General features: G+C 43.2%; 1 protein-coding gene across 2 annotated transcripts in view; it reads right to left on the bottom strand.

Moving 5' to 3' along the window:
* Positions 1–15000, bottom strand: part of crb2b (crumbs cell polarity complex component 2b) — a 38212-nt gene that overhangs the window by 6813 nt on the left and 16399 nt on the right. For both annotated transcript variants that reach the window (XM_048244354.1, XM_048244355.1), the window contains exons 7-8: positions 3538–4569; positions 2293–2864 (exon numbers count right to left, since the gene is read on the bottom strand). In XM_048244354.1, coding sequence (XP_048100311.1) covers positions 2293–2864; positions 3538–4569 — 1604 coding nt within the window. The remainder of the gene's footprint in view (positions 1–2292; positions 2865–3537; positions 4570–15000) is intronic.

Raw genomic sequence — 15000 nt, 5'->3', positions numbered from 1 at the left:
GAACTATTATCTGTTTACTAATTATTCATCAATGTAATAATGATAATGTAATAATGATACATTTTTTGCCAAAAAACAAACTATAATGTACATGAGGTGTTGAATGCCAAAGAGAACAATTATATTTATTCAGCTGGATTCAAAGTTTTCTCATGCTAAAGGATAGTACATAAAAAATCTCTCATTTGAATCAAACATCTGGATCCACCATCCCTCACAGAGTAAGCTGTGTCAGAGTGTGCATTCATCATCATACTCTCTGCAGCGTGACAAGAGAAGAGCGTAGTGTTAATTTTGTCACCTATTTTTAATTTAGTCTTAGTCTTAGTCTTGTGACGAAATGTCCTTTTTAGTCTTTGTCATATTTAGTCATTCAAATATCATTTTTGTTAGTCAAGTTTTAGTCGACTAAAAGTCTCATCAGTCAGTTTTAGTCAACACATTTTAGTCTTTTTTTTATAACAAATTATTTCTGATTACCATTTGAGTCAAATAGTGTTTCACACATCTCAATTTTCCAACAATATTGTGTGTCCACAGGGCTACTCGCCTGTTATAATTACTCATTCTGATTTTTTGTCAGTCAGTATGTTTACATGCACAGGTAAGTCGAGCTACAGTTATAGCTCGGCTGGGATTTGACCATAGACAGTAAAAGATTTGACTGGACCACTGTCATATTCGTAGACCAGTGTTTCTCAAAGTGTGGTCCGGGGATCACTGGTGGTCCGCAAGCTATCGCAAGTAGTCCGCGAGCAGATGTGGTAAAATATAATATATATGAGCCATATTGAACCAACTTGTATGTAAAAACAGTTCTGCAACACTGTCTATGTAAGATATGCCAGTTTAAATCATACAGTATGAATCCACACAATAAGCAAAGTGCAAAGACAATAAGCAAGGTGGTTCAGTGAGTAGGCCTATTGTGTAGACTACATGTTATGAGGCTACTGTTGAAGCAGGTCTAATCTTTTTTTTTTTTTTAGCTAGGGTTAGTTCTGAAAACTGGTCCTGAAACTGAAAAAGTTTGAGAAACACTGTATAGGCCAAAGTATTAATGTTTTACTCCTGCCTCAGCTAGATGGCGATATGCTTAAACACAACAACATTCCCCAAACAGACTCTCCATCTTAGCCATAGCTAACTTGCTAGCTTGAACTTTCCATATTAAACTACTTGCTAGCAAACTTTGCATCATCAGTCTAACTAGTTAAATAGTTGACATTACATGATGAATATTTTCGGTTATGGACATTCTGGGGATGTTAATTTGTATGAGAGAAGCTTCAACTTCTGGGTATGTAGCATTGTGGCATAAAGCTTAGGTAGTTAGCTTGCTAACTCTGGCATAAATCTCAGTGTTCTTGTTCCATGTAGTTTGTGTTGCAGCCACAGGGTTGCAGCAACAGCACGAAGACTAGCCTACAGGAAACCCGTTATGCGTATGAACTCATTCGAATATTTTTGAAAGCGAACAGCTAGATATTCTGTCTTCTCATTTTGTAGACGAAAATTAAGAGAGATTTTATAGTTTTAGTCTCGTCTTTTTTCGTCAACAATAATGCATTTTTAAGAGAGTCTTAGTCAGTGTCTCGGGACATTAATGGCGTCTCGTCATTGTCTCGTCTTAGTCATGAAAAAAAGGTCGTTGACGAACATATTTCCTCTCGTCTCGTCTGATGAAATTAACACTATGTTATACATCTCCAGTATGTTGCCAAACTCAATTTGCACGAGCCAGTGTGTTATGCACTTCCAGTACAGTACGTTGTGGTATAATTAAGCAATAAGCCTTAGTCTTAGTAGCTGTACTTGTTCTCCCTAGTTGTGGTATAATTAAGCAATACGCCTTAGTCTTAGTAGCTGTACTGTTCTCCCTATCTGTTGTGCACTTCCAGTATGTTGCCAAACTCAATTTGCACGAAGCAGGGTATTTATATTGACTTCAGACAGGTGAAATACACGAGTGAAACTAAAGACAAGTGAAATAGACGAGTGAAACTAAACAGAAAGAAACGCCCTACAGGTCATCCCTACAGTATGTTCACAGGGTCCTATGTTCACAGGGTCCTATGTTCACAGGGTCCTATGTTACCAGGCCCTATGTTCTCAGGGTCCTAGTCAGTGTTTTAAGGACATTACTGCCATCTCGTCATCGTCTCGTCTTAGTCATGAAAAAAAAGGTCGTTGACAAACATATTTCCTCTCGTCTCGTCTGAAGAAATTAACACTAGAAGAGCGCACACCTTGCACATGTTGTCTGAGATGCAGTGTAAGAAGAGCGCACACCTTGCACATGTTGTCTGAGATGCAGTGTGGCTCCACGTTGAAGGCGGCCCCCGGTAGGTAGCTGGGCAGCTGCTGTTTGGTGTGCTTGCTTGTTTTGGTCTGGTAGATAAACAGCTGCGTCTGATCCAGGCGGATGTCCTGAAGGCAGCCCTTGAAGGATCCTCCCCAGCGAGACGTGTCCTGTCCCTGGGCAAGGCCTCCCACGAACGCCTGGTCCCCGGCCTGCACGCTGATCACCGGAGGGGTGTCGTCTTCCTCAAACCGCACCCCTTCCTCGTTAAAGAACACCCAGCCTGTAGCCATGGTTACCGTCAGGTCGTGCTTGACACCGTCGGTGACGTAGTGGGCGGAGCGGCGGGTGGAGGCGTGGATGTCCACGTGGAGCGAGCCGTCGCGCAGGTACACGCTGAAGTACTCCTGCTCCCGCCGCCTCAGCTGGAACACCAGGCCCGCCTCCTTGGTGGAGCGCAGGAAGAAGGAGATGGAGAAGGACGCGCCGTGCGACTGGGTGATGGGAAACATCACGAACGACGACGTCGTCCTCTCATAGCTGAACGTCCATGATGGAATCTCTGCAGGTACACACGGGAAGATATATTACCAACCAATATGGATGGAGTCATGTAGATAAATAAACATACATACATACACACTGCATATACACATACATACTGTACATACATACTGCATATATACATATGGATGGAGTCATGTAGATAAATAAACATACATACATACTACATATATACATATGGTGCAGCAGATATACATAGATATGCATTTACAGCATGCGCTCCATTACAACTGTTATAATAACTGTATAAAATTTGCATTTTGTCTAATCTCTGTCACTAAACTGCATCTACAGTAAATAAAGACAGACAGACAGACAGAGAAGCTATAACGCTAAGCTATATACGACAAAAGCGTAAAGGAGGAAATATGTTACTTCAGAGTCAATATACATAGCTAATGTAGTTTTCCTGTCCATATAGCTAATGTAGTTTTCCTGTCCACATAGCTAATGTAGTTTTCCTGTCCACATAGCTAATGTAGTTTTCCTGTCCACATAGCTAATGTAGTTTTCCTGTCCACATAGCTACTGTAGTTTTCCTGTCCACATAGCTAATGTAGTTTTCCTGTCCATATAGCTACTGTAGTTTTCCTGTCCATATAGCTAATGTAGTTTTCCTGTCAATATAGCTACTGTAGTTTCCTGTGTCTGCGATGGACAGCGTGCTGTACCTTCAGAGCAGAAGTTTCCGTAGAAGGGTCTGATGCAGTCGCACCTGAAGTCCGTCCACATGTCCACGCAGTGGCCCTGCTGGGAGCAGGGGTCCTCCCGACACCAGTCCGTCTTGTTGCAGCCGATCTCCAGGGCGTCTCCGAGGTCCGAGAGCAGCTGCTGGGGCAGGACGAGCAGCGAGTCGATACGCAGGTCCTCCACACAGCCCAGGAGGCCTGTCTTGCTGACCGTGTTGTTGAGGAGGTCCAGAGGCACGCCGCCCACAAACACCTGCTGCAGACCCTCGGGGTGGAAGAACAGGAGCTGGTTCTGACCGCTGTCCTCCACTCTCTTCACCGTCCGCTCACCACCGTCACCATCGTCATCATCATCATCATCATCATCATCATCATCGCTGTCCTCGTCATCGCTGTCGTTCGCGCTTTCCTCTCGGGTCAGGGTGAGTTTTTCGTCCACGGTGACGAGGGCATCGTGCCAGCGGCCGTCGTTGACCGGGTCCAGCAAGGCGGCTTCCATCCTCAGGGCGCCGGACTCGGCCCTGGCGGTCAGCGCTCCCCGGACCAGCTCCAGGCAGACGAAGTGCTCCGCGGTCCCTCTGTAGAACAGCACCAGGTCCGGCAGGGTGGTTCTGAAGCGCAGCCGGACGCTGGGGCTGCCGCCGCCCGTGTCCACGTCCCGCCGGGTCGTCCGGTCGGCCTCGGGAACCTCCACCGGCACGAAGCCCTCCGCCGAGAACGAGAAGGTGGTGGGTGTGTCGCAGCGGTCCCCGTGGAACCCTGCCGGGCAGGCGCAGGTGTAGGTGTGGCGCTGGCCATCGGCGTCCAGCCCGGGCGTGCAGGTGGCGCCGTGCTGGCACTGGTGGTCCTGGCAGCCGACGAGCAGGGTGGCGCAGTCGACGCCGCCCCAGGGCAGCTGGCCTGGCGCGGGGTCAGCGCAGGTGCAGAAGAAGGCGTTAATGCCATCCTGGCACGTGCCGCCGTTCTGACAGGGATTACTCGCGCACTCGTCCACGTCCACCTCACACACCACACCTGAGGGGGGAAGGGACGACAGGAGATGGGTGTGTGAACCAACCTGGAGGAGCTGCTGTTGCTAGGCAGACACACACACACACACACACACACACACACACATATACATACACACACACACACACACATACACACACACGCACACACACACACACAGTAATCCACCTGCTGGGCTGTTTTATCGACACACACACACTAGTCACACTGTAAGAAACAGACGCACACACTCACACAGTCACACTAAAAAAGACACAGATGCCAATCAAGTCTGCATCAAACTCAGCATCAATGTGCTTATTCAGTATTCAGTAAAGCATTTTTAAAGCAATTTCTAAAGCATAGCATCAAGATATACATAGAAAACAGCAGGAACACTGTGGGACATTTGATATGGATCCTTCAGAATACTTAAGGTCCAGAGGCATATTTACTTTCTGATAAATATAAAGATTTTTCACTTAGAATGTGCACTACCCAGTCTTATAATGTTAGTGGAGGAGCTCAGTCATGACTAAATCTCAAATTAAATGTTTATCACAAAAAGGGCAGGAGATGGAGAATGCATTGTGATTTGGCTAAATGTAAAATGCCATCTCAGGAGAAAGGGCATCATTCTATAAACCACTAATGACACTCGGATAGGGAGCCTGGATGTACGCAACAAATGGGTCAAGCTGATGAACTCAATTCACTTATTAACCATTTCAGGAAGTAATTCTGCTCCAAACCTTCCAATTCAGGGAGCAATTTACTGGAACTGCTGTGCATGAGAATTAGTCAAACGCTGATTAGATCTCCAATTAGTCTTTTACTCAATTAGCTTGTTAATTTCATTAAGACAGAGGTTCCTGGAACAAATTTAAACTGACTCCATGATAAAGGCTTTTCCTCCATAAAACTGTCGGCTTTGTAACAGTAACCTAATTTTCTCAAAAAGTTGGTAACAATGTGTAAGTTTCATTCACATTCTCTTCGTAAAACTGATGAGTTACAGAAACAGCATCACCACCGAAACAAATGGCATTCCAACAAGGAACACAATGTGCCTTATGGATACATAGGGGGCAGCTTTAGGATACAGCAGGAAAAAAGCACAACATAAGACCCAAAAAACAACACACACAAATAAACAAAATATTGCTTTACTATCTACGTTTATCCTCAGAACCCAAACACAGATACACAAGATTCTGTCGTGAAATTCCGGAATGGACAAGTCTGTGAGGAACAAGCATCAACAAGCAACAAGCAGCTATGTGAACTGTGTAAAAACTCCTTTAGATATCTCTGATGAATGGACATATCCAGCCGCCCACATAGACCCAGAGTTCTGCACCGACATGGCCTTGGTCCACAGGGTCACCTCTATCAGGGGGACCACTTGAGTCATTGCAACCACCAATCAGAGGAGGGTTCGACCGGGCAACCAAGCACAAGCATGTCTAAACCTACTCACAGATACTTTATAAACTTCAGCACAAGCATGTCTAAACCTACTCACAGATACTTTATAAACTTCAGCACAAGCATGTCTAAACCTACTCACAGATACTTTATAAACTTCAGCACAAGCATGTCTAAACTACTCACAGATACTTTATAAACTTCAGCACAAGCATGTCTAAACCTACTCACAGATACTTTATAAACTTCAGCAGATGTCTAAAACTACTCACAGATACTTTATAAACTTCCAGCACAAGCATGTCTAAAAACTCACAGATACTTTATAAACTTCAGCACAAGCATGTCTAAACCTACTCACAGATACTTTTATAAACTTCAGCACAAGCATGTCTAAAACCTACTCACAGATACTTTATAAACTTCAGCACAAAAACCTTACTCACAGATACATGTCTAAAACCTTACTCTACAGATGCTTTATAAAGATCTTTATAAACTCAGCACAAGCATGTCTAAAACCTACTCACAGATACTTTATAAACTTCAGCATACAAGCATGTCTAAACCTACTCACAGATACTTTATAAACTTCAGCACAAGCATGTCTAAACTACTCACAGATACTTTATAAACTTCAGCACAAGCATGTCTAAACCTACTCACAGATACTTTATAAACTTCAGCACAAGAACATGTCTAAACTCTACTCACAGATACTTTATAAAACTTCAGCACAAGCATGTCTAAACCTACTCACAGATACTTTTATAAACTTCAGCACAAGCATGTCTAAACCTACTCACAGATACTTTCATAAACTTCAGCACAAGCATGTCTAAACCTACTCACAGATACTTTATAAACTTCAGCACAAGCATGTCTAAACCTACTCACAGATACTTTATAAACTTCAGCACAAGCATGTCTAAAACCTACTCACAGATACTTTATAAACTTCCAGCACAAGCATGTCTAAACCTACTCACAGATACTTTTATAAACTTCAGCACAAGCATGTCCAAACCTACTCACAGATACTTTATAAACTTCAGCACAAGCATGTCTAAACTACTCACAGATACTTTATAAACTTCAGCACAAGCATGTCTAAACTACTCACAGATACTTTATAAACTTCAGCACAAGCATGTCTAAACCCACAGATACTCACAGATGCTTTATAAACTTCACAGATACACAAGCATGTCTAAACCTACTCACAGATACTTTATAAACTTCAGCACAAGCATGTCTAAACTACTCACAGATACTTTATAAAACTTCAGCAATGTAAGCATGTCTAAAACTCTACAAAGATACTTTGTAAACTTCAGCACAAGCATGTCTAAACCCTCACAGATACTTTATAAACTTCAGCAGCAGCATGTGTCTAAACCCACTCACAGATTACTTTATAAACTTCAGCACAAGCATGTCTAAACTACTCACAGATACTTTATAAACTTCAGCACAAAGCATGTCTAAACTACTCACAGATACTTTATAAACTTCCAGCACAAGCATGTCTAAAACTACTCACAGATACTTTATAAACTTCAGCACAAGCATGTCTAAACCTACTCACAGATAATTTATATAAACTTCAGCACAAGCATGTCTAAACTACTCACAGATACTTTATAAAACTTCAGCACAAGCATGTCTAAACCTACTCACAGATACTTTATAAACTTCAGCACAAGCATGTCTAAACCTACTCACAGATACTTTTATAAACTTCCAGCACAAGTAATGTCTAAACTACTCACAGATACTTTATAAACTTCAGCACAAGCATGTCTAAACTACTCACAGATACTTTATAAACTTCACAGCACAAGCATGTCTAAACTACTCACAGATACTTTATAAACTCTCAGCACAAGCATGTCTAAACTACTCACAGATACTTTATAAACTTCAGCACAAGCATGTCTAAACCTACTCCACAGATACTTTATAAACTTCAGCACAAGCATGTCTAAACCTACTCACAGATAATACTTTATAAACTTCAGCACAAGCATGTCTAAACCTACTACTTTATAAACAGCATGCTTTATAAACCCTTCAGAAACTTCAGCACAAGCATGTCTAAACCATAAATGCTTTATAAACCAGCACAAGCATGTCTAAACCTACTCACAGATAATTTTATAAACTTCAGCACAAGCGTACCAAACTACCTCACAGATACTTTATAAACTTCAGCAGCAAAGCATGTCTAAACTACTCACAGATATGGTATAAACTCAGCACAAGATGTCTTCCGGCACAGATAATTTTATAAACCTCTCAAAGCACAAGCACAAGTCTAAACCTACTCACAGATACTTTATAAACACAAGCATGTCTAAACCTACTCACAGATAAAAACTTCAGCACAAGCATGTCTAAACCCCACTCACAGAGCTACTTTATAAACTTCAGCACAAGCATGTCTAAACCTACTCACAGATACTTTATAAACTTCAGCACAAGCATGTCTAAACCTACTCACAGATACTTTATAAACTTCAGCACAAGCATGTCTAAACCTACTCACAGATACTTTATAAACTTCAGCACAAGCATGTCCCTAATGTTCAAACTTCAGCACAAGCCAAACCCACTACAGATACTTTATAAACTTCAGCACAAGCATGTCTAAACCTACTCACAAGATGCACTTCCACAGATGTCTCCACTTTATAAACTTCAGCACAAGCATGTCTAAACTACTCACAGATACTTGTAAACTTCCAGCAAAGACGCAAAGATGCTTTGATGGATCAACCAAAGGCGGCAAGAGGGCCTGAGCCGAGATCACATCTAAGAGCTCTCCGAGCACCAGTTGTGCCCGAGAGTAAACCTCATGCTCGCCATGAACGTTACTCAGCCTGCTCCACCCTGTTTGTAGCTGCAGAGACAACACAGAGAGGTACTGGCCCCAGCTGCCCCACCTGCCCCAGCTGCCCCACCTGCCCCAGCTGCCCCACCTCCCTGCCTGGGTACGGAGGGTGCAGGGGGTCCACCCTACCTGTCATCAGGAGCAGTGCCCAGAGAAGCGGTCCCAGAGTCCTGCACTTCATCCTCACAGCGATCCCACACACAACAGCACAGTCCGCACAGGAGTCCGAATAACAGGAGGGACCCTCTCTCTCTCTGTCTCTCTCTTTCTCTCCCTCTCTCTCCTGCTCTCTCTCTCCTCTCTCCCCTCTCTCTCTCCCCTCTCTCTCTCTGTCTCTTTCCTTGTCTCTCTCTCTCTTTCTGCCTCTGTCTCTCAACTCCCTCCCTCTCTCCCTCTGTTTCTGTATGTATCAAACCCTCCTTCCCTCCCTTCCTCTGTCCAACTCTCTCTATCTTTTCCTCCTCTCTCTCTATCTATCTTTCCCTCCCTCTCTCTCTCCCTCTCTCTCTCTTCTTCCTCTCGTCTATTCTCTTTTCTTCACTCCTCCTCTTATTCACTCCTTCCCTTATCTCCTCTCCTCTCTTTGTACCAGGCGAGCGGGACTGATTAGGAGCTGAGCCGTGCCGTCTCCCCCCTCCGCTGTGCAGTCCAGGCTGGGTCAGTAATCCACAGGAGTCCCCTCCACCCCCAACCCCCACCTCCTCCACCCTCTACCCCCACACCTGCTCCACTCCTCTCCTCCTCCACTCCCTCCCTCTCTCTCTGTCTCTCTCTCTCTCTCTCTCTCTCTGTTTCAGGCCGGCTGGCTTCTGTCAGTGTAGACAACAGGAATGTTTGCGGAGAAGCCCAGCTCAGTGCAGTGCGGGAGTGACGGATGACCAGTGGTGGTGGCCAGTGAACCACTAATTAGCCAAGATGTGATTTCAGCACAGGACAACGGGAGGAGAATGGAATGCCAGAGGGAAGGAGGGCGGGGGTGTGTGTGTGTGTGTGTGTGTGTGTGTGTGTGTGTGTGTGTGTGTGTTTGAGAGAGAGAGAGAACAAGGATGGAAAGGAGGGTGTGTGTGTGTGTGTGTGTGTGTGTGTGTGTGTGTGTGTGAGAGAGAGTTTGAGAGAGCAAGGATGGAAAGGTGTGTGTGTGTGTGTGTGTGTGTGTGTGTGTGTGTGTGTGTGTGTGTGTGTGTTTGAGAGAGAGAGAGAACAAGGATGGAAAGGAGGGTGTGTGTGTGTGTGTGTGTGTGTGTGTGTGTGTGTGTGTGTGTGTGTTTGAGAGAGAGAGAGAAGGAGAACAAGGATGGAAAGGAAAGAGTGTTGAAATTCATTCAGCTTTGCTGTCCAGTACAAGTGTACTTGAGTACTCAAAACCAAGTGAAGTCTGTTATGGTGCAGAGTACACTAGCACGTGGACAAAGGCTGTATATGTATGTACTGTAAATGTCTATCTACACAGATAGCTCTACAGATATGTATTATAGTCTGTACTGTATATCTGAAGGCTGTTCCTGCTTTTACATCCGGAAATGTTGACTTATTTTATGACTGGAAACTTTTCAGCTGTGCCACTACGCGTTTGTTTTGCTCTGCTTCATCAAGTCTAAGAGGCTTTCCAATAATCTCCTCCTCCCCTTGTGCACGTCTGCAGACACACACACACACACGCACACACACACACACACACACACACACACACACACACACACAGGCAGACTGCTGAAGTAAACTAAGCTGCCAGCATATGGCAGGAGCAGCTCTAGTTCTTGGTGCCTTCTCCATGTCTGCAGGGCATCTGCACACCTCTCTCCACATGGAACTATACTGTACACACACTCTCACCACACACACACACACACACACACTTACTATACTGTACACACACTCTCACCACACACGCACACACACACACACACACACACACTCACTATACTGTACACACACTCTCACCACACACGCACACACACACACACACACACACACACACTTACTATACTGTACACACACTCTCACCACACACACACACACACACACACACACACGCACACACACTTACTATACTGTACACACACTCTCACCACACACACACACACACACTATACTGTACACACACTCTCATCACACACACACACACACACACACACTTACTATACTGTACACACACTCTCACCACACACACACACACACATACACACACACACACACACACACACACTCACTATACTGTACACACACTCTCACCACACACACACCAACGCACACACACACACACACACACACACATACACACACACACACTATACTGTACACACACTCTCACCCACCCACCCACACACACACACACACTACTATACTGTACACACACTCTCACCACCCACACACACACCAACGCACACACACACACACACACTATACTGTACACACACTCTCACCCACCCACCCACACACACACACACACACACTATACTGTACACACACTCCGCCCGCCAAACACTTTCATCCGCCCGCCGAAAGCATTTCATTTGGTTATCAGGCTGTGTTCCATTTTTTTTCCTGCATAGAGACGACGCTATTAGCTTTACTGCAAACTGCTTTTCACTCTCCTTAGAGAATGTTTACAATAACAATGTCAAAACATCATGTTAAATAGAGATAACATCATGTTAAACTGCTAACTCTAGTTATCTCCTTTGCAGCAGATCTAACGTGGAACATTATGCATCCATTTAATTGGGAACACGCCTGCACTCAATGAGGGAGAGAGAGCCCAGGTTCCAGCTGGCTTGTCATTGTTTATAATTGATATCTCCTTCTTATAAGAAACTTTTAAAAGGAAATCATAAAGGCAACAGTAGTTCCCACTCAATGACCATTTAAAAACTGTGAGAGGGCCCAGCCGGAGCAGGCAGAAGATCATTGAGAAATAAACATGAACTAGGAAAATGTAATTTCGAGGAAATTACCAGTGCATGAAAATATAAACATACTGTATATTAACATAAAATGCAAAACAAACTTTTTATTTGATAACAGTTGGCAGAAGTCATAGTTGATAACAACTGACAGTTGAAATGGCTGAACAGTTACATAGTTGAGTAGTTTAAATAGTTAAATTATTTATTAGTGAATTATTGTAGTGAGGACATTTATTTTGAAACAGTTGTGGGCAGAGGAAATAGTTGAACAGGATCTGTAGAGCCAGATTGTATGTTTAAAGCCTGAGACAGAGTATATAGTTTAACAGTTAAATGTAGATAGTATAATGGATGTTGATAGACAGAAAGTTGAATGGATGTTGATAGGCAGATTGTTTAATGGATGTTGGTGGATAGTTTAATGGGTAGATGAGTGAATGGTTTGAAGAGGATGAATGGATAGAAAGTTGGATGGAATGTGCCTTATATCCTTGTAGAATGGAGAGACACAGAGAGAGTTGGCCTAATTGAGCAGAAAGCAGTTGATACAGGTGCAATCAGTTCAACTGGCCCTTTGATGGGACCTAGTTGAGCAGCTGGAAGTTGATACAGGTGCAAATCAAGTTAATTAGCCCATTATGATGTCATAGTCCCCATACAAAGTCTATGGGCAAAAATAAGCTTGTTTTTATTAATATCTCAAAAGTATAAAGTTTACAAAAGTGAAAAAATACATTCCTCAAGTCTCCTTTTCAAGACCCTACGTTACAAAGTTTGAACGAAGTTTCTACATTAAACGGTTGAAGCTGAATTAGACGCAGAAATTTGGTGGGAAGAATAAGAAGAAGAAGAAGAAGAAGAAGAAGAAGACTTCGGATAACAGAACAGGGCATTTTCATGCACTGTAATTAAAGCGACTGTCTTAAAGCGACAGTGCACAATTTATACATTTTGTTAAACAGCATGGGGTTTTTGTTTGTGTCACGCCAATTTTCAAAACCCAATGTGGCCCTTGAGCCAAAAAGTTTGCCCACCCCTGTCCTATAATATAGCGAGTGGTCAGACAATTAACCATAACACCCAATTGTGTTGAGTTGCAGTTATAAAACCCAACTACTTAAAAATATTAGATAGTTAGCAGGCCAGACAGAACACAAAAAGTAGAATTGTTTACCCATAGCAACAACGTTACTAGAGTATACTTTGCCGGTTTAATGTGATAAGATTGGTGCAAACTTAACTGATGGGTTACTGATCTACAATTTTAATCCACTTACATTTCTGACTGTGACATGATTTAAGCATACAGCAAAGTCCTGTAAAATATGTAATTTTAATGTAGTCCAAAATGATGGCTATAAAAAAAAGTCAGACAAGGCTTTCTGCCCTACCAAAATGTATGGTCACCGCACACTACTGCTAACACCACTAACAGCACTAACACATTTAACACACCTCCTCTCTAACACCACTAACAACCTAACACATAACACACCTCCTCACCTCACACCACTAACACATTTAACACACCTCCTCACCTCACACCACTAACACATTTAACACACCTCCTCTCTAACACCACTAACAACCTAACACATTTAACACACCTCCTCCCTAACACCACTAACAACCTAACACATTTAACACACCTCCTCTCTTAACACCACTAACAACTTAACACATTTAACACACCTCCTCTCTTAACACCACTAATCCTCACACATTTAACACACCTCCTCTCCTCACACCACTAACACATTTAACACACCTCCTCTCTAACACCACTAACAACCTAACACATTTAACACACCTCCTCTCTAACAGCACTAACAACCTAACACATTTAACACACCTCCACATTTAACACACCTCCTCTTCTCACACATTTAACACACCTCCTCTCCTCCAGCACTAACACATTTAACACACCTCCTCTCCTAACACATTTAACACACCTCCTCTTCTCCAGCACACACCTCCCTCTCCTCCCTTAGCACTAACACATTTTAACACATTTAACACACCTCCTCTCTCTAACACCACTAACACATTTAACTTGCTCTTACCCTGAACTTCTTCTCCACCCTGCCTCTCCCTCTCAGCTTCATCCCTGGGCTTAGCCTTGGCTCTGAACTGCTATTCTAGTCTTATATACTACGTAGAGCAGATTGCTGCACTACTGTCTCCTATTTCCACAGTACCTTGATTGCTTACTATTTCTGTAAGTCACTTTGGACAAAAGCCTCAGTTAAATGAATAAATGTAAATGTATAATATATGACATACTTATATATGGATTAAATAATATTTTTACCAACTTAGTATTAACTATTTTCAAGACATATTAGGTGGAGCACTATATTACTCTGTGTGGTGTGTTAGTAGTACACACTTGACTGAGTGCATGAGGTGTAAGCAGGTTGAGGGGAAGGTTAGGTTGAGGCAGACATGCTGTGTGCTTGGGGAGAGGGGAGAGCTTTGGGCGGGAGGGCTTTGGGTAGGATGAGGATTAATGGAGCAATTTAGTGGTTTGTTTAGCTCAGCACACACACACAGCAGGCCCAGTCAAGTCAAAGTCATGTCAACTCACCCACAAAGACCCCACTTCTCATAGACCCCACTTCTCAAAGACCCCACATCTCATACAGTATAACGTTACCCAAGTTATCACACGCCCAACTTCTCATACAGTATAACGTTACCCAAGTTATCACAGGCCCAACTTCTCATACAGTATAACGTTACCCAAGTTATCACAGGCCCAACTTCTCATACAGTATAGCTTTACCCAAGTTATCACACGCCCAACTTCTCATACAGTAGGCCTATAACATTACCCAAGTTATCACAGGCCCAACTTCTCATACAGTATAGCTTTACCCAAGTTATCACACACTCAACGTCTAACCTGTCATAAAGTATAGCGTTATAGCGTTACCCATCTTATCACATGGCCAACTTATCATATGGGCAAATTATCAAATTAGCACTCCAAATATATGTGGAGTGCTAATTTGTTTGTGCGTCATAGTCAGTTCATTTGACTGTGCATGTACGTGTGTGTGTGTGTGTGTGTATGTGAGCTTGTGAGTGTTTGTGTGTGTGTGTGTGTGTGTGTGTGTGCATATGTGTGTTTGTGTGTATGTATGTTGCCAACTAAGCTTAGTGGGCAGTTTCAGAACTGCTGCAGTAAACATAACAGAAGTTCTACAGTAAACAGCCCAGATA

The sequence above is a fragment of the Alosa alosa genome, chromosome 5 (genome assembly GCF_017589495.1).
Source record: "Alosa alosa isolate M-15738 ecotype Scorff River chromosome 5, AALO_Geno_1.1, whole genome shotgun sequence".
NCBI lineage: Eukaryota > Metazoa > Chordata > Actinopteri > Clupeiformes > Clupeidae > Alosa > Alosa alosa.
Note: the sequence above shows the minus strand (reverse complement) of the source record. Positions and strands in the feature narration are given on the sequence as shown.